This window comes from Trichechus manatus, unplaced genomic scaffold (assembly GCF_000243295.1).
Source record: "Trichechus manatus latirostris isolate Lorelei unplaced genomic scaffold, TriManLat1.0 scaffold00172, whole genome shotgun sequence".
NCBI classification, from domain to species: Eukaryota; Metazoa; Chordata; class Mammalia; order Sirenia; family Trichechidae; genus Trichechus; species Trichechus manatus.
This window is the reverse complement of record NW_004444108.1, coordinates 3,070,539-3,089,472: the sequence shown is the minus strand read 5'-3', so window position 1 is coordinate 3,089,472 and position 18,934 is coordinate 3,070,539. Positions and strand designations below refer to the sequence as shown.

At 36.8% G+C, this 18,934-nt stretch overlaps 1 protein-coding gene across 1 annotated transcript in view; it reads left to right on the top strand.

The window, feature by feature from the left end:
• The window catches only part of COL21A1 (collagen type XXI alpha 1 chain), a 230,741-nt gene that overhangs the window by 99,933 nt on the left and 111,874 nt on the right, over positions 1–18,934 (top strand). Inside the window, exons 2-3 of the mRNA XM_004386825.2 lie at positions 8,603–8,725; positions 11,516–12,067. Coding sequence (XP_004386882.2) covers positions 8,603–8,725; positions 11,516–12,067 — 675 coding nt within the window. The remainder of the gene's footprint in view (positions 1–8,602; positions 8,726–11,515; positions 12,068–18,934) is intronic.

Genomic DNA, 18,934 nt, shown 5'->3' with positions numbered 1-18,934 from the left:
CCTTATTTCCAAATATGTCAATAATTAGTTATAATATTATGATTATATAAGTATTTTTCACTCATTGGCTGAATAGTATACCATACAAAAACTACTTTCTTCATGACCCTTTGGTTTTTCTTGAAATTCATAATTACCTTTTTCTTCTCTTGCCTTTCTGCCACCTACATTATTAATATTTTCCAAATGGTCTACTGTATCATATATTCTATTGTGTCTTCCCTCCTATTTCTTTCTTCCTGCAAGTAAACCATGTGGAGCCTCTATCCTCCTGTTTCCTTTTGGACACATTGCTGTCTACATTTGTGGCGTAGCAATTATCTGTTATAGCCTAGAAAATCCTTTTGCTGCTCTTCTGGCTTGGACCCACTGTTTTCTGGATAGCCTATGGTTCTCTTTCTTGATATATTTATGTAATTTTTTAAATAGGAATGTATCCTCAAGTATCTTGTCAAGCTCTGATTTATAGATTGTAAAGTTGCTGAGCCAATGTGTGACTGGAACTGGTCTTATTTCGTACCTGTCCTCATTTGGAGCATATGTCAGTGGTGAACTGTTGTTAGCTCATGTGCTTCTCTTCCCCATCAGGCTTTGACCTTCTTTTGGGGAGGAGTGGAGTGACTCTTTTATCCTCAGCATTTCAGACAATGTGTAAAATAATAGTTTCTTTGAATCTGTGAGCCCATCTAGAAAATGGGGATTGTAATTACAGCAGAGATTGCTGTTCAGAGAAAATATGATGAGAGATGTCAATTGTTTAGTTTACCATAGATTCTTCTACACATACAAAGTGACATTGCTTAATTACATATTTCTGCTTTGACCTATGTAATTCCAAAAGTTATAACCAGGGTTATGCTGTTTTAAGATAACACAAAGTGAACACTACGTATGTATATGCATGAATTGATTCTTAATTCTCTCACTCATTTACCAGCATTTTCTGTTCTAGATTCTATTATGTTACAATTTGTGCCTCCTGCTACTACCTGGGAGCCCTGGTGGCATGGTGCTTAAGAGCTCAGGCTGCTAACGAAAAGACTGGCAGTTCGAATCCACTAGTCACTCTTTAAAAACCCTGTGGGGCCGTTCTACTCTGTCCTGTAGGGTCCCTATGAGTTAGAATCAACTTGATGGCAATGGGCTTGGTTTTTTCTTTTTTTTTACTACTATCTGGAGCCCTGGTGGCATAATGGTTAAGAGCTTGGCTGCTAGCCAAAAGCTAGGCAGTTCAAATCCACCAGCCACTCATTGGAAACCCTATGGGGCCGTTCTACTCTGTACTGTAGGGTTGCTATGAATTGGAACTGACTCGATGGCACCTAACAACAACTACTACCTTAATGTCAGAAATATAGAACACCATAGGTGTGTGTGTGTGTTTGTGTGTGTGTGCAGAAGATCAGGAAACAAAGTTTCAGTTTCCCCACCTTTTCCTGTTTTACAACAAAGACAGAGCCTTCAAATAAGCATGAGTGTTAGGACACAAGGGAGCTATTTTTAGTCTTCACTTTTATTTGAAGGTTTTACAGCAAAGCACATCAACCAGATTTTAAGATGGCATTTTTTTCCTGACAGTCATTCATTTTGAAAACTATTATTACATTCCCAGTGGCTCCTCATGCTAAGTTACATCCCTTTCTGCTGAGTTTCTGACAGATAAATTAATTGCAAGGAGACAAGGAATTTGCTTTTATTTTTGTATCCACTGTTCTGAAAAATTTACTTGCAAGTATTTATTTTGACTTTAATGCAGTATTAGAGACAATGCCACTGGAATATGATACACAAGGTGATAAAAAAAAGTGGAATAAATATGAAAAGTAAAAAAGCAATAATCAATTGATCTCTTTTTTCTTCTTCCTCTAAAAATCATAAATTTAGAGAGCTCTTTGATTTTCAAAGTGGGATAATCTACTTAATATGAAAACCAGATCATGATGTTCCCGTGCTTAAAACCCTCCAATGGAGTCACTTTGCAGTTAGGGAAAAATGTCTATACTTAACATGGCCTATAGCATTCTACATGTGATCCCTACTTTTCCATGTTTAGCTCCTGCCATTTTTTCTCTTGCTCTCATGATCAAGTTTGACAGACTTCCTTCTGTTCTTAGAACAAACCACACTCACTCCATCTTAAGAAGGGAAGGTTAGTCCCCAGAGCTGGGTAAAGATGCTTCCTTCAATTTACTCAAATCTCGTTCAAATGTCACCATTCAGAGAGGTCTTCCTTGCCTTCCAAGTGTGTAGGAGCCTTTCTTCCCTTCCTGCCGCTTGTCTTATCCCAATAAGGTGTAGCACTTATCTCTATCTGAAATTGTCTCCCTCATTTATTTAGTTTCTAGAATGTAAATTGCACAAAAGTAGATTCCTTATATGACTTGGTCAGCCCTAAATTCCCAGAACCTAAAAGAGTGTCTGCCACATATTGAGCACTCAATAGATATTTGTTGTTGAATAAATATAGCGGGAAAGGTTCTAGATCCATAGAACCTGGGTTTAAGTTTTGGATCCATCACTTATTAGAGTGTATGCGGCAGGCAAGCCTAAGTAAGCCTCATTTTCCTTAATACTTCCCAATAGTTAATGAAATAGTGCCAATTCAATGGACTTTGTAAACTGTAAACTATCATCATCATCAGGGGTATCATGTGAGGTATTGTCTTAGTTACCTAGTGCTGCTATAACAGGAATACCACAAGTGGATGGTTTAAACAAAAAGAAATTTATTTCTTCACAGTAAAGTAGGCTGAAAGTCCAAATTCAGGGTGTCAGCACCAGGGGAAGACTTTCTCTCTCTGTCGGCCTTCTTCTCTTTGGTGTTCCCCTGGACTAGGAGCTTCTCTGTGCAGGGACCCTGGTCCAAAGGACGCGCTCTGCTCCCAGCACTGCTTTCTTGATGGTATGAGGTCCCCAACTCTCTGCTTGCTTACCATTCCTTTTATCTCTTGAGAGATAAAAGGTGGTGCAGCACACCCCAGGGAAACTCCCTTTACATTGGATCAGGGATGTGACCTGGGTAAAGACGGTGTTACAATCCCACCCTAATCCTCTTTAACATAAAATTACAATCACAAAATGGAGGCCAACCACACAATGCTGGGAATCACATTTTTGGGGGGACATAATTCAAACCATGACAGGTGTATGTTTGCATAGTTGACGGCAAGTTTACAAATAGTTACCAGGTTCACCTCCCTTTATTTTAAATATTGAAAACTATGATAGGGATTTTCTATGAGTAAGTTAGTGGCAGTATTAAGTGTATAACTTGGATTTCCTGATGTATATTTTGTCTAGTATGTATTCCACACTAATAGGTGAGCTCAATTTAAATTCCTGTGTTCCTATATTCTGGTAAAAGTAATTTCTCTTCTCCCATAAGCCATTAAGAACTATTTATGTTTGATTAAAAGATTAAATCTTCTATATTTAAGAAAGTGACATGTATTCCTATATTCTTTAGAGGCTTATTTCTATGACTTTATGCTGCTAATCAAAAATTTTTTTTTGCTTGTTCTCATATCTTGGAAGAACCTTGGGAAATTTCTTTCAGATTGACAATCAAGTTTCTAGTTTTTGTTTTTGTTTTCCCATACAAATATACTTTATTTTTACTGCATAAAATTTAGAAACTTTTAAACAGCAAAGAATATTACAAATAACATAACAAATACTAAAAAGAAAAAGTAAGAAACACTTGCCACATATAAACTTCCCAAGATTAATCTATGAATTTATGGATAAACTCATTAAAATACTAATGAAATTCAGCTGGGGGTATGGTTTTTGTTGATTTGGTTTTTTTATTTCTTTTTTGCTGTGTTGTTTTTGAAATCTAATCAACATTTATTAAGATAAATAAGAAATTACTACAGATTTCTTATCACACTTCATAGCATATAAAAATGTTCTTTAATGTTTCAGATATCTCTACCTGGTCAAGTTAAATTTCAGATATGACTTAAGTAATAATAGACCGATTAAATTAAATTCAATACTTCTGCAATCTAGAGGGTCGAATGAAATCGAAAAGTATATTCTTTATAAATTTTATTGTACTTTAGATGAAGGTTTACGGAGCAAACTATTTTCTCATTAAACAATTAATACACATATTGTTTTGTGTCATTGGTTGCCAACCCCACGACATGTCAACACTCTCCTCTTCTTGACCTTGGGTTCTCTATTACCAGCTTTCCTGTCCCCTCCTGCCTTCTTGTCCTTGCCCCTGGGCTGGTGTGCCCATTTAGTCTCATTTTGTTTTATGGGCCTGTCTAATCTTTGGCTGAAGGGTGAACCTGAGGAGTAACTTCATTACTGAGCTATAAGGGTGTCCAGGGGGCATATTTCTTGGGTTTTCTCCAGTCTCTGACAGACTAGTAAATCCGGTCTTTTTTTGTGTGTGTGAGTTAGAATTTTGTTCTACATTTTTCTCCAGTTCTGTCTGGGACCCTCTATTGTGATTCCTGTCAGAGCAGTTGGTGGTGGTAGTCACATACAATCTAGTTGTGCTGGACCTAGTCTGGTAGAGGCTGTGGTAATTGTGATTCATTAGTCCTTTGGACTAATCTTTCCCGTGTCTTTGGTTTTCTTCATTCTCCTTGCTCCAGAGGGGGTAAGACCAGTGGAATATCTTAGACGGCTGCTCACAAGCTTTTAAGACCCCAGACGCTACTCCCCGAAGTAGAATGTAGAACATTTTCTTTATAAACTATGTTATGCCAGTTGAGATGGATGTTCCCGAGACCATGATCCCCACAGCCCTCAGCCCAGTAATTTGGTCCCTTAGGGAGTTTGGATGTGTCTTTGGAGCTTCCATGATCTTGCCTTGCACAAGTTGTGCTGGCTTCTCCAGTACTGTGTACTGTCTTACCCTTCACCAAAGTTACCACTTGTCTATAGTCTCTTTAGTGTTTTTCCCTCCCACCCCTCACCTCCCTCATAACCGTCAAAGATTGTTTCTTTTTGTTTCTTTTTGTATGTAAACCTTTTCAAGAGTTTTTATAGTAGTGATCTCATGCAGTATTTGTCCTTTTGTGATTGACTTATTTCACTCAGCATAATGCCCTCCAGATTCATCCAAGTAATGAGATGCTTAGCAGATTTGTCATTGTTCTTTATTGTTGCATAGTACTCCATTGTGTATATATACCGTAGTTTGTTTATCCATTCATCTGTTGATGGGCAGCGAGGTTATTTCCATCTTTTTGCTATTGTGAACAATGCTGCAATGAAAATGGATGTGCATATGTCTATTAGTGTGATGGCTCTTATTTCTCTAGTATATATTCCTGGAGTGGGATTGCTGGATCATATGTTATTTCTATTTCTAGCTTTTTAAGGAAGTGCTATATTGTTTTCCAAAATAGTTGTACCATTTTGAGTTCCCACCAGCATTGCAAAAGAGTTCCAGTCTCCCCACAGCCTTTCCAACATTTTTTATTCTCTGTTTTTTTGATTCGTGCCAGTAAAGCCGGGGTGAGATGGTATCTCATTGTGGTTTTGATTTGCATTTCTCTAATGGCTAGTGATTGCGAGCATTTCCTCATGCGTCTGTTAGCCACTTTAATGTCTTCTTTGGTGAAGTGTCTGTTCATATCCTTTGCTCATTTTTTAATTGGATTATTTGTCTTTTTGTTGTAGAGGTGTTGGATTTTCCTGTAGATTTTAGAGATTAGACCTTTGTCAGATTTGTCGTAGTCAAAAATTTTTCCCCATTCTGTAGATTCTCTTTTTGTGAAGTCTTTTGATGAGCATAAGTATTTAATTTTTAGAAGATCCCAGTTATCTAGCTTATCTTCTGGTGTTTGTGTATTGTTAATTATGGTTTATATCCTGTTAATGCCATGTATTGGGGCCTCTAGAGTTGACCCTATTTTTTATTAATGCCCTTCTTTATCTTTTATAGTAGATTTTGTTTTAAAGTTTATCTGAGAGTAGTATTGCCACTCCTGCTCTTTTTTTGGTAGCTGTTTGCTTGACATATTTTTTTCCATCCTTTGGTTTTTAATAAATTTATGTCTTTGTTTCTAAGGTGTGTCTCTTGTAGGCAGCATATTGATGGGTCCTGTTTTTCAAATCCATTCTGTCAATCTCTGTCTCTTTATGGGTGCATTTAAGCCATTTACGTTCAGCATGATTATTGATAGGTGTAAGTTTATTGCTGTCATTTTGTAGTGCTTTTTTTTGTGGTGCTGACATTTTCTTTTTTCCTCTTACTTTTCTGTGCTGAATTCCTTTTGTTTGTGTATTTTTTTTTTTTTTTTTTGGTTCTTTTGTTTTTGTAGATTTTGTTTTTACTGAGACCTTATGTTTTTCTTCTTTATTTTGATGAGTAGGTTTGTTAACTTTCTTTGTGGTTACCTTGAAATTTACCCCTATCTTTGAGTCATCCTTTCTCATTTACCTATATCCAGTTGGAGCCCTGGTAGTGCAATGCTTAAGAGTCATGGCTGCTATGCAAAAGGTCAGTAGTTTGAACCCAGCAGCCGCTCCTTGGAAACCCTATGAGGCAGTTCTGCTCTGTCCTACAGGGTTGCTATGAGTTGGAATCAACTCGACGGCAATGGATTTGTTTTTTTGTTTTGGTCCTAAGTTTAAAAAAGCTTTTTATTAGTTGATAACGCCTTGACTCTGTCTCCGTATGAAAGTTCTGAACCTACACTGTTTATTCCCTCTTTTATTGTTCCGATGTTGTTGTCATTTATAGATTGATGTCTCTGCTTCCCTGTTGTGAATTTTTTAGTTTTGTTTTATCCTTGAGAGTTCATTATCTAGGTTAGTATCTGGCTGATGCTGTCTTGTGTGCTAGATTCAGGTTGTTGTCTGATGTTCTTGGTTCTCTAACCAAAGGACTCCCTTTAATATTTCTTGTAAGTATGGTTTGGTTTTTACATATTTCCTTAATTTCTGTTTATCTGGAAATGTCCTAATTTTGCCATCATATTTGAGCAATATTTTTGCAGGATATATTATTCCTGGTTGGCAGTTTTTTTCTGAGCTCTTAGTGGCTGTGGCCCAGGATAGAGAATCCAGCCACGTTAGCTGCTGTGGGAGCTCCACACCATAGCTCTCCTCATTCTCTGTTCTCTGTCAGTTTCTTATTGCATTGGGTGCTTGATCAAGTTCTTAATTCCTTCATTTGGTACTTAAGGTTCCAGGATTGACGTTTGTGTCTGTTTTACTTAGATTTTTGGGTCTTTGCTGTAGAGGGATGACATGGTCCTTCTGACCATAGTGCCCTGTTGGTTCTGCCTCTGCAGGGTTACTACCTTTTGGATTGCTGGAGAGTTCTATTTTTCTCTCCAATTTTACCCTTGGTTTTAAAAGATGTTTCTTTCCACTCTAGTGAAGGACTGAAAAGCCTTGAAGGGACTTCTTTCAGTGATGTTGCTCTTCTCTGAGCCTTCAACAAGCCACTGTTTTGTATATGAGGAGGGCCCTGGGTACCTGTTAGGAAGAGTAAAGGAGGAGAACTGCCCAGGCTGTTCTGCCCTGCTGCCATCTTTTTTGTATATTGTTATCTTGTCTACTCCATGCACTCAGTTAAGGAAGAGTAGCTTAGTGGGGACATACCTGCTCGGTGGATGGGCCTCCTCAGGATTTTAATCTGTCACAGAGCCTTTATGGGTTTCTCTTTATCCCAGGCTAAGGCAAACTTTTCCTCCTCCTGAGGAGGATTCCCCTTCTGCCATGGATAAAGCATATATGAATTTCTTCTCTCCTACGAAGGGCTCAAAGGCCGTTGAGTCGATTCCAATTCATGGCGACCCTATAGGACAAAGTAGAACTACCCCATAGGGTTTCCAAGGCTGTCATCTTTACAGAAGCAGACTGCCACATCTTTCTCCAGCAGAGCAGCTGGTGGGTTCAAACCGCTGACCTTTTTGTTAGCTTCTGAGCGCTTAACCACTGTGCTGCCATGGTTAGTTCCTTTAGGTTTCCTTAAATCTTGCACTGTCTGCTGGGTTTTAAAAGACTATGATTTGTAGTTTATCTGGTGTGTTTTCATTGTTGGGAGTGACAATCTTTTGTAACTTTTCATATCCTAACCAGGACTGATTTTTAAAAGACATATTAAAGTCATGTAACTGAGGGTTTATAAATCAAATAAAATAGATCATAATGCTTTGTAATCACACTTTTTAAAATTAAACCCATCATTCAGCTTTATCATACACATAGTTTCACCAGATACCCTTTGAGTGTTTCTTGAATGAAAATCTATATTTAAAGGAAGAATGTTTGCTACCGTTGAGTTATTTAAAGGAATGTGATAGGCCATGCCAAAAGGAAGAATTCTAGTAAATATTTTGAGCAAAGTCCAGATTTTTAAAGAAAGTGTTTCCTTTTCTGAGTAAATTATGAATTAAAAGAATATCATGGTCTTCCTTATCCCACCTTTCATTGTCCTCTTGTGTTAATATGCTCAGAATTTGACTATTTCAGACACATCTGAAATAATTCTAAGGATAATCATAAGATTGGCTGTATTCCAAAGGGATATTATAATTAAAAAACTCAAATTTATACTGCTTAGCAATTTATCTTTATTTATGTAATATATTTAACTTGCATTTTTTTTCTTTTTCCTTTATAGGAATCCTAAAACAAAAATATTCTAACGGAAACAGAAACATGACTTGGTATATTACATTTCTTTGGATGGTTTTGGTCCTTCTTCAGAATTCTGTATTAGCTGAAGATGGGGAGATAAGATCAAGTAAGAACTATTATCATTGTCCCTCTGTGTTATCAATAAATACATTCTAGAAATCAAATGAGGGGAATTCAAATGATGATTTAAGGATCTCATTCTTATTATCTTTGATGCTATAATTCCCTAAGATAAATGCATTGCTATGTTATGCATTAACTGAGAGAAAAAGTTTCCTTCAGAGGTAATTTTGAGAGAACTCTCTGGTAGTAGTTTATTCTGCTAATCCATCAAGTTTTGGAATAAACAGTCTAGTATTGAGTCCCTCCCTGTTTAGCTGAATTACTTTGGGCTTATTACCTTTGTGTCTTTGAATCTCAGATTATTCTTCTGTTATATGGAGGTGACGAAAGCACCTGCCTCATACGGTGGTTGTCAGGACTGAATGAGATAATGCATATGAATGGCTTAGCACAGTCACATCTCAGTATATGGTGACTATTTTTCTGATCATGTATAGAGAAGCTTACATCAGAAGTCTAAGGCTATATTAATTCTATCTCTGCTACCCAGGCCTTTGTTTACAAATATCATACTTTTTTTTAAAGTTTGCTTATATTCGTATTCTAAAACTCATAAACAAACATACTCTACTGTAAATTAACTGGTTTTTATAAAAAAAAGAAGATCAGATGGTTTGACAATGTGATTAAGCTTGGCTTAAGATTTTATTAACAAGATAATATTTAATGTTTGCATAACACTTTTATAGTTTAATCCACCCAAGTACTCTATAAGGTAATCTGTCACACAACCTTCATGGGTTTCTCTTTACCCCAGGCTAAGGCAAACTCCAGGTAGATATTATTTTCTCAGTTTTTTCAGTGGGAAGAGAGAGTCACAAATTTTAAGGGACTTGCCTAGTGTCACCCAGCTGATCAGAGCTGTAACTAGTATTCAAACTATGCTTTTTGATCCCTAATTTCATTCCTTTTCTATGACACCATTCATCTCTCTAAGGAGTAGATCTCTTGGAGGAGCTTTTTTTTTTTTGTCTAGGGTTTATAAATGGCCGTACTTGCTTTTGTACTGATGTTCTTGGCTAACCTTCTAGTTATGAAGTATATGCTGTGTGACTCTGAGACAGGAAGAGGGGCAAAATAGCCAAGAATAACCCTGTAAGAGTTTATAACCACAGAATCGGTTGGCAAGCAAATGCTAGCAGGTCTAGACAACAGTAAGTCTCTTAGTATTTGGGAAGAGCTAACCTTGAAGAGCTCTACAAACACAACTTTTCTGTCCTGTTTGACTCCCCCACAAAACCCCAATAAAAATGTTACGGTGTAATTCCAGTCCAGCTTCCAAAAATAACAGAAGAATTGTATTCCCTTGGGCTAGCAAATTTGCCTCTGGGCCGAATTCCGTTTCTTCTGCCCCTCGCCTGAAATCTGGCAGTGGTCACCATGGCAGAGGCTGTGGGACTTGTGTCCCTCAGACCCTCCTGCAGTACACCACCACTTAACCATACAGCACCTCAGGAGTAACATCATCATTACAGTTAAATTTTTGATAAAAATCCATGTTTTGGAAATTTTTTTTCTCTTAAGTTATTTGCTGTTATACATATTCAGCTAAAAATTTTGTTAATATTCACTGGTGGCTCTGATGGGTGAGTTGTGATAACTGCAAAATTGGGGGCTTTTAATATGAGTTTTGTCATCCCAAATATGCAAGTAGACATAGACAAAGAAAGGAAAAGAAAGAAGGGGGAGAGACTTTGATCAATTGATTTACTCCTAAGGAGATGAAAAAATACTAACTGCCAGTAAAGACAAGTGTAGCTATTTCTTCTCATGGATTCTGTTGGATATTCCAAACTATGGGAATTACCTAAACAAACCAGGTCGTCTTTTACTCTGCATCTGTCTCAGTCTATATTTGTTGTTTGTCTCTCATCTCTGGCCTTCTCATTTGCTATTCCCTCTGAGTGGAATGTCCTCTTCTTCACCTGACTAAAGCTCTCTTTTCAGATTTCAGATTGCCTGTCGACTTTCCCAGAAAACCTTCTGTGACTTTCCCCAGTTAGACTGAATATCCCCTTCCAAGTATTCTCATACTATTTTGTGCTTTTCCTAACGAACCAGTTGTCTGTCTTACTAGACTGAGCTTTTTGACATATTTTACGAATCTTTGAACCCCCTGTCTAGCATGATGTTAGGCACAGAATAGGTACTCAATATATGTAGACTAAAAGAATGAAATAGGGTTACAGGCATGCTGTGAGTACTGTAGAAAAGAGAATTAAAATATGTCTATTTTTCCTTTTTGTTCCACAACTTCTTTTAACTTGTCCAGTTATAACTTGCACCAAAGATAGTCTCCCTCCCAATAGAACTCTAAGATGTGCTGACTATGTGTGTTTCCTGTATCTGGAAACAAGAATCTTTTATATATATGGAAAAGAATAAAAGCTCACTGAGCACAGCTGATGTTTTGACTGCTTTGTTAACTCTAAAGATGGGCGATCAAACCTTCAGAATCTCATCTTGGATATAGTACAAGAATGAATGCTTTAGTGATTTTAGTTTATTTAACTTTTATCAGTTATATCCAAAAGTGTGGAATGTTATTGGCTAGTTGAGTTCGGAAGTTGGCAGAAATGTGTTTTTAATCTCTTTCTACCTATTCATTGGTTTACATTTTTATGTAAATATTTCAGATTAGCATTAAACTAAACATATTTCATTGATAACACTAGTGTTATCATTGATAACATTAGTGTTACACTTTTTGATTTTTATATAATAAATGTGCTCTGCTGGTTTTTTTTTGTTTGTTTTTTGTTTTTTTTTTTAGGTTGTCGTACTGCTCCAACAGATTTAGTTTTCATCTTAGACGGCTCTTACAGTGTTGGTCCAGAAAACTTTGAAATAGTGAAAAAATGGCTTGTCAATATCACAAAAAACTTTGACATTGGACCAAAGTTTATTCAGGTTGGAGTGGTCCAGTATAGTGACTACCCTGTACTTGAGATTCCCCTTGGAAGCCATGACTCGGGAGAGAATTTGATAGCAGCAATGGAATCCATACATTACTTGGGAGGAAACACAAGGACAGGAAAAGCCATTCAGTTTGCACTTGATTACCTTTTTGCTAAGTCCTCAAGATTTCTGACTAAGATAGCAGTAGTATTGACGGATGGCAAATCCCAAGATGAAGTCAAGGATGCAGCAGAAGCAGCAAGAGACAGTAAGATAACCTTATTTGCCATTGGTGTTGGTTCAGAAACGGAAGATGCAGAACTTAGAGCTATTGCCAACAAGCCCTCATCTACTTATGTATTTTATGTGGAAGACTATATGGCAATATCCAAAATAAGGGAGGTGATGAAGCAGAAACTTTGTGAAGGTAAGTCAGTATAATTTTGAAACGATTAATAGTTGCACTTTCTTACATTTTGATATAATCTGTTCATTTATACTGGTGTGGATGGTCATATCTAATGTGAAATTGTGTTAATATTAGAGTTGAAGTTAGCACAAATTTGTTATATTTATTCAAGGTAAATTTTGTTTTTAGAAACAATTACTTTCTTAAAAAATTTAAAGTTGGAAAATACAGTATTTTGTTAAACGTTTGTCATTTCTTCCTTTCAATTACGTGTTTATTGTGGAGATGGTAGAGAAAGAAGAGATGTATAAAGAATTTTAAAAAAATATATAAACCACATATAATCTGATAACTTCTGTTAACAGATCAGTATTTTTAATTTCAGTCTTTTGCTTTCATGCAGTATGTCTGACAGTTTATATACCTGCCTAAATCAGTATAATACTGTATATATAATTTCATTCTCTTCGTATATTATTGTATCCTCTATGATTGTATATATAATTTTATACTCTATTAACATGATAGCAGACAATATCCTATGTCGTCAAATCTTTGAAAACATAACATTTAATGCTTGCTTATTCTTTTGTCATTAGAGCATACCATAATCCATTTAATAGTGTCCTTTTCTTTTTACATTTAGTTTATGTCTAAATTTTGCTGATATAAATAACAGCGAATATCCTTGTACATAATTCTGAAAGAAAATTGCTCATTATTTCTTAAAGTATACCTAGATCTTGAAAAAAAAGGGTCAGATTACCAACATTTTTAAGGCTCTGGAAAGTATTAAAAATTGCACTCAAGAAAGACTTAGATTCCCATCAGTGATAAGAAAAAATATAGTAGGTAACAGTCTATTAATTAAGTTTATATCATTCTATGAAATTTAATTTCATGTTCATGATCAATGTTATTTGAGAAAGTTCTATTGTTTCATAAACAGTAATCCCGGTTAGCGAATGGACATGCTTATGCCTAGATTGTTTTGGAGGGGAGCAATTAGTTCATAAGGAGCCCTGGTAGTGCAGTGGTTAAGCACTTGGCTGCTAGCTGAAAGGCCAGCAGTTCAAACCCACTAGCCGCTCTGCAGGAGAAAGATGTGGCAGTCTGCTGCCATAAAGATTACAGCCTTGGAAACTATGGGGCAGTTCTACTCTGTCTTACTCTATGAGTCAGAATAGACTCAAAGGCATCTAACAACAATAATTAGTTTATATCTTTTATTTTTAATATTATAGATATTTAATATACTCTTACCTAAAAAATAAATATTTCTAAAAATGAGTTTTTCCCAGTTTACTTACCAAAATCTCCCGAAGTAAGTTGGTTTACATTTGGTGGAAATAGTCTTATATGTTTGCAGGTTAGAAAACAAATTATGTCATTAATTCCTCTATTTTCTTAATTTTTGTTTGGGAGAATATGGTAGAGAAAAGCATTTTTAAAGTTTTGGAGTTTTTTTTAAGAATTTTTATTTAAGAAAATAGAGAAAATCAAGCCTTTAATTAAACTTCTAAAAAGGTACTATGACAAGTGCAAGTTTTTGTATAAGTTATTCTTTCTATGACTATCTAGCAATAAGACTGTGTTGACTTTTGTTATCCTGAACAGACCAGAGGGATTTATATTTTTAATACGTTGTCAGATTAGTTAGAATCCTTTGGTTTGGAGCCAGGTATATTTCGTGATTATACAGACTTTTCTTGGTGATATTTCACTTACTATTCATTTTTATCTTAAAATATAAATTTCATTTATATTCTATGTTCAAGTATTTATTTCAGAGAATTTTTCTGCAATATGTATTTTGGTAAAAGAATTCTGTTTTAAAAATTATAATTACACATGAAAGAGTAGCTGTGCATAAAAGGGATAAAAAAATTTATTCAGCTAAAGTGTACAATCAGTAAAAAAAAAATCAAGTTTGGAATATTGCCAAATGTTTTTTGATTCTCACAAAAAGAATGTAAGTAAGTATGTGTCTATTCAGTTCTGTTTGTGCCCATTCCAAAGAAAGGTGATCCAACAGAATGCAGAAATTATGGAACAACATCATTAATATCACATGCAAGTAAAATTTTGGTGAAGATAATTAAAAAACGGTTATAGCAGTACCTCGACAGGGAACTGCCAGAAATTCAAGCCGGATTCAGAAGAGGATGTGGAACCAGGGATATCATTACTGATGTCAGATGGATCTTGGCTGAAAGCAGAGAATACCAGAAAGAAGTTTACCTGTGTTACTAAGTATTCAAAGGCATTCGACTGTGTGGATCATAACAAATTATGAATAACATTGTGAAGAATGGGAATTCTAGAACATTTAATGAGGAATCTGAACATAGACTAAGGGGCAGTTGGTCAAACAGAACAAGGGGATATTGAGTGATTTAAGATCAGAAAAGGTGTGTGTCAGGGTTGTATCCTTTCATCATACTTATTCAGTCTGTATGCTGAGCAAATAATCTGAGAAGCCAGACTATATGAAGAAGAATGGGGCATCAGAATGGGAGGAAGACTCATTACAGCCTTCCATATGCAGATGACACAGCCTTGCTTGTTGAAAGCGAAGAGGACTTGAAGCACTTAACTGATGAAGAACGAAGTATTAAAACTTCCAATGTGGATTACACCTCAACATAAAGAAAACAAAAATCTTCACAACTGGACCAGTAAGCAACATCATGATAAACAGAGAAAAGATTGAAGTTGTCAAGGATTTCATTTCACTTGGATCTACAATCAACACCCATGGAAGTAGCAGTCAGGAAATCAAATGCATGGCATTGGGCAACTCTGCTGCAAAAGACCTCTTTAAAGTGTAAAAAAGCAAAGATTTCACCTTGAGGACTAAGGTATGTCTGACTCAAGCCATGATGTTTTCAATTGCGATTTATGCGTGCGAAAGCTAGACAATGAATAAAGAAGACCGAAGAAGAATTGACGCCTTTGAGTTACGGAGTTGGCAAAGAATATTGAATATACTGTGGACTGCCAGACGAATGAATAAATCTTTCTTGGAAGAAGTACAGCCAGAATTTTCCTTAGAAGCAAGGATGGCAAGACTTCGTCTCACATATTTTGAACATGTTATCAGGAGGGATCAGTCCCTGGAGAAGGATATCATGCTTGGTTAAAGTAGAGAGTCAGCAAAGAAGAGGAAGACCCACAACAAGCTGGATTGACACAGTGGCTGCAACAATGGGCTCAAGCATAACAACAATTGTGAGGATAGTGCAGGACCAGGCAGTGTTTCTTTCTGCTGTGGATAGGGTCACTATGCGGCAGAACTGACTCAACAGCACCTAACAACAACAACAGCATTGCATTAGGCAAATCTGCTGCGAAAGATCTCTAAAGTGTTAAAAAGCAAAGATGTCTCTTTGAGGCCTAAGGTGCTCTTGACTAATCCTATGCTGTTTTCAGTTGCCTCATATCCATGCAAAAGCTGAATAACGAATAAGAAAGGCCACAGAAGAACCGATGCCTTCAAATTATGGTGCTGGTGAAGAATACTGAATATACTATGGACTGCCAGAAGAATGAGTAAATCTGTCTTGGAAGAAGTACAGCCAGAATATTCCTTAGAAGTGAGGATGGTGATGAGACTTCATCTTACATACTTAGGACATATTATCAGGAGGGGTCAGTCCCTGGAGAAGGACAGCATGCTTTGTAAAGTAGAGGTCAGCAAAGAAGAGGAAGACCCACAATGAGATGGACTGATACAATGACTGCAACAATGGGCTCAAACATAGCAAGGATTGTGAGGATGGTGCAGGACTGGGCAGTGTTTTGTTCTGTTATACATAGGGTTGCTATGAGTCTGAATCAACTTGACAGCACCTAATAAAAACAACTATTGAATTCGCATACATGCTGCACAATAGCCATCTTTTAAAATGTAGTTGTTGAAATTGTGTTTCTGGAATATGTGAATTTCTTTGCACTTGACCTTTTATACTGTATTAGATCATGATTAGCTCACTAAAACACAGCAGCAACCTCAAATCCTGTAATTTGTATTTGAATATTTGGTAAATTTACATTTTAGGGGGACAAATAATTAACTTCTGCTTTGAGGTATTTAGCATGTAGAATTACTGTCTTTCTAATCCTGTTCACTGTTATCTTCTGTGGTTGATCCAAACAGGTAAAATGTTATTTACCTGTTTGTTCCTACTCAGTTTATTTCATCTTCCTCAACCTATCGGTTACCCTGGAGGAGTTTTCTCCAATACTTTTCTTATCTCAGGACCACCGTTTTTGTGATGGTCAGCAGTTTCTTTCTTTGTTTGAGAGTCTAGTCTTTTCTTTTTCCTTTCCTGTTCCTTTTCAGTCATCTAGGAATGGGCTTGGTGAAAGAGAATGAGAAGGAAGAAAGAAAGAAATTTGCTCTTGTTCCCTTGTGCCCTGGACAATACCTTCCTTAAGGTATCTTGCAAGATTTCCAATAGCCTATGGCTGGAATTGCTGGGTGTTAGGACCAATATTCTAATTCAAACTGTGTTGAACTCATGTTGTCCCAAGTGCAGACAGTTGAAGTGCAAGCTCTAGAAAACTGCCTGAGTGTTCTTACTGATCCATTTCTTACCATCCTCACTTTTGATTAATGCAGGAAGTTTGTATATTTCTTAAAAGGGTATGCGATGTTACTTTGCGATATTGAGGCCAGAGCTAACCCTGGCTCCGATTAGCTGTGCTACCTTGGACTTAGCTTTTTGAGCCTTGGTTTCTCATTTGGTGAAGCTAGAAGTTTGGACTACATTTTGTAGTAGCTCCTCTTGAAGTTTTCTAAAATACGGGGTTGAGTAATTTTCTATCATATGTGCCAAAAGCTTATCCAAATTATTTTTTATGGCTTTAGCATACCTGATAAACTTTGCGTCTTTAAACCTCCAGAACAAATAAAAATTACTTACATATTAGTGTGTTGCTGAATTAGTTATAAATCTTAAGTTTTGAAGCTGAATGTGTTTTGTGATAACATGCCTACTTTTCATAATGGTAAAATGCCTCTCCTGCTTTCTCTCACAGCAAATGAGAGTGAGAGACAGACAGATAGACTGCCTGCCTGCTTGCCATCCTTGCCTTAGGGTTTTTCTTCCTTTCTGGGCTCTTTGCCATGGTGCACTTTGACTTGGAATGATGCTCAAGACTTCTGAAGTTCTTTTCCCCTGATCAAAGTCACTTATCCTTTATAAAACTCTTAGCTTGGAGATGGCTGGATAATATGATCACATAATTCAAGCCTTATGGTGCTTGCCAATAATGGCTTGGTGTATTATCCTACCCTACTCAGTTCAACTTGCATTTCAATAGAGGGTAAGGGTACATGTATTAGGAGCCATGGCCAGGAAAAACAGAACACTGGTTTTGCAGCAAGAGAGTGTTTTAGATCTCATAATTTCCTAGCACACAGGTGTTAATATCTCTGCCCTCACGTAAGTCTGGTCCCACTTCACTCTGCCCCCACACTGCTGGTTTACATATGCATGAATTCCCAGCCCCTGAGGTGGGGAGAATGGAAAGTGGAATGAAGTTTGGCAGATGGGGTATGGTTCGGTAAAATGTTTCCTAAAACCTCACCAAATCCTCAGGGAGTCATTCTATCTCTAGGTTAAAAGAATCTCTAATCTGAATTTAAGTCAAGTTATATTGTTTAGGGCTTGTGGCATACCCCAAAATATGAATTTTCCACTCATTTAATTAGAGAGGATAGAGCTATAGTTTCAAACAAACAAACAATATGTTTATATTTTGTATAAAAATCAGTCTTTGGCATTCATTTGGGAAAAGTAGAATAACTGTGGCGTGATTTAGAAAATATATGCATTATAGTGTATAGACCTTACTATCAGTGTTTATAATCGGATCTAGATGCAGTTGTATAAGACAATTATTGCTAAGAAAGTAATAAACAAGAAAACAGAATAATTTTCACTGGGAATATTATAAACTTATTTAAAGCTTGTCTGAATATCCCACTGTCCCTCTTTCTCTCTCTCTGAAATATAATGTATACCATATTTTACACAAATAATGTGCACTTTCTATGTTTGTTTGCCAGCCTTGACATCCTCCCATGAGGTAATTTCATAAGCACCATCATGCCAATTTTCTTTACATGGTGTTGTAAAAAAATTAGCATAGCATGCTTATGAAAATACCTTGCAGGGAGAGGGCACAGCTGGCCAACAAATATAGAAGACACATGTTATTTGTGTAAAAATACGTAATATCTATCACCTAATTACATATCTTATTCCCATAACCCCTCCATTCTTTTTAAGAGTCAATTTGTGTCTTAGGCTGGGTTCTCTAGAGAAGCAAAACCAGTGAAGTGTGTAAATATATATATATATATAGGGAGATTTATATAAAGGAAATGGCTCATGGGGTTGTAGAAGCTGGAGTGTCCCAAGTCCATGGATCAGGATAGGGGCTTCTCCTGATTCATGTAGCCACAGGAGATGGCAAATCCAAGATCGGCAGGTCAAAGAACAGGGCTCTTGCTCACAGGCTGTGATGATCTATGAATCCCAAGATCAGCAGTCAAGACCACAGGTAAGCTGCTAGCTAAAGTCCCAAGAACTGGAGGTCAGACGGACAGGAGCCAGTTGCAGGATCCAGAATGAGCAAAAACCCCCAAGCGTTGCCAGAACGTCCACATATATTTGGAAGCAGGCCACACGCCCAAGAAAACTCCTCTTCATCTGATTGGCTTCTCACAGCAGATCCCACCATGGTGGTGATCACGTATCACATCTCAACAGGGAAGTGATCACAACGTTATACGACTGCCAAAGTTAATCACGTCCAGCCAAGTTAACACACAATGTTAACCATCACAATTTGCATCCTAGCGGGAGAGAAAAT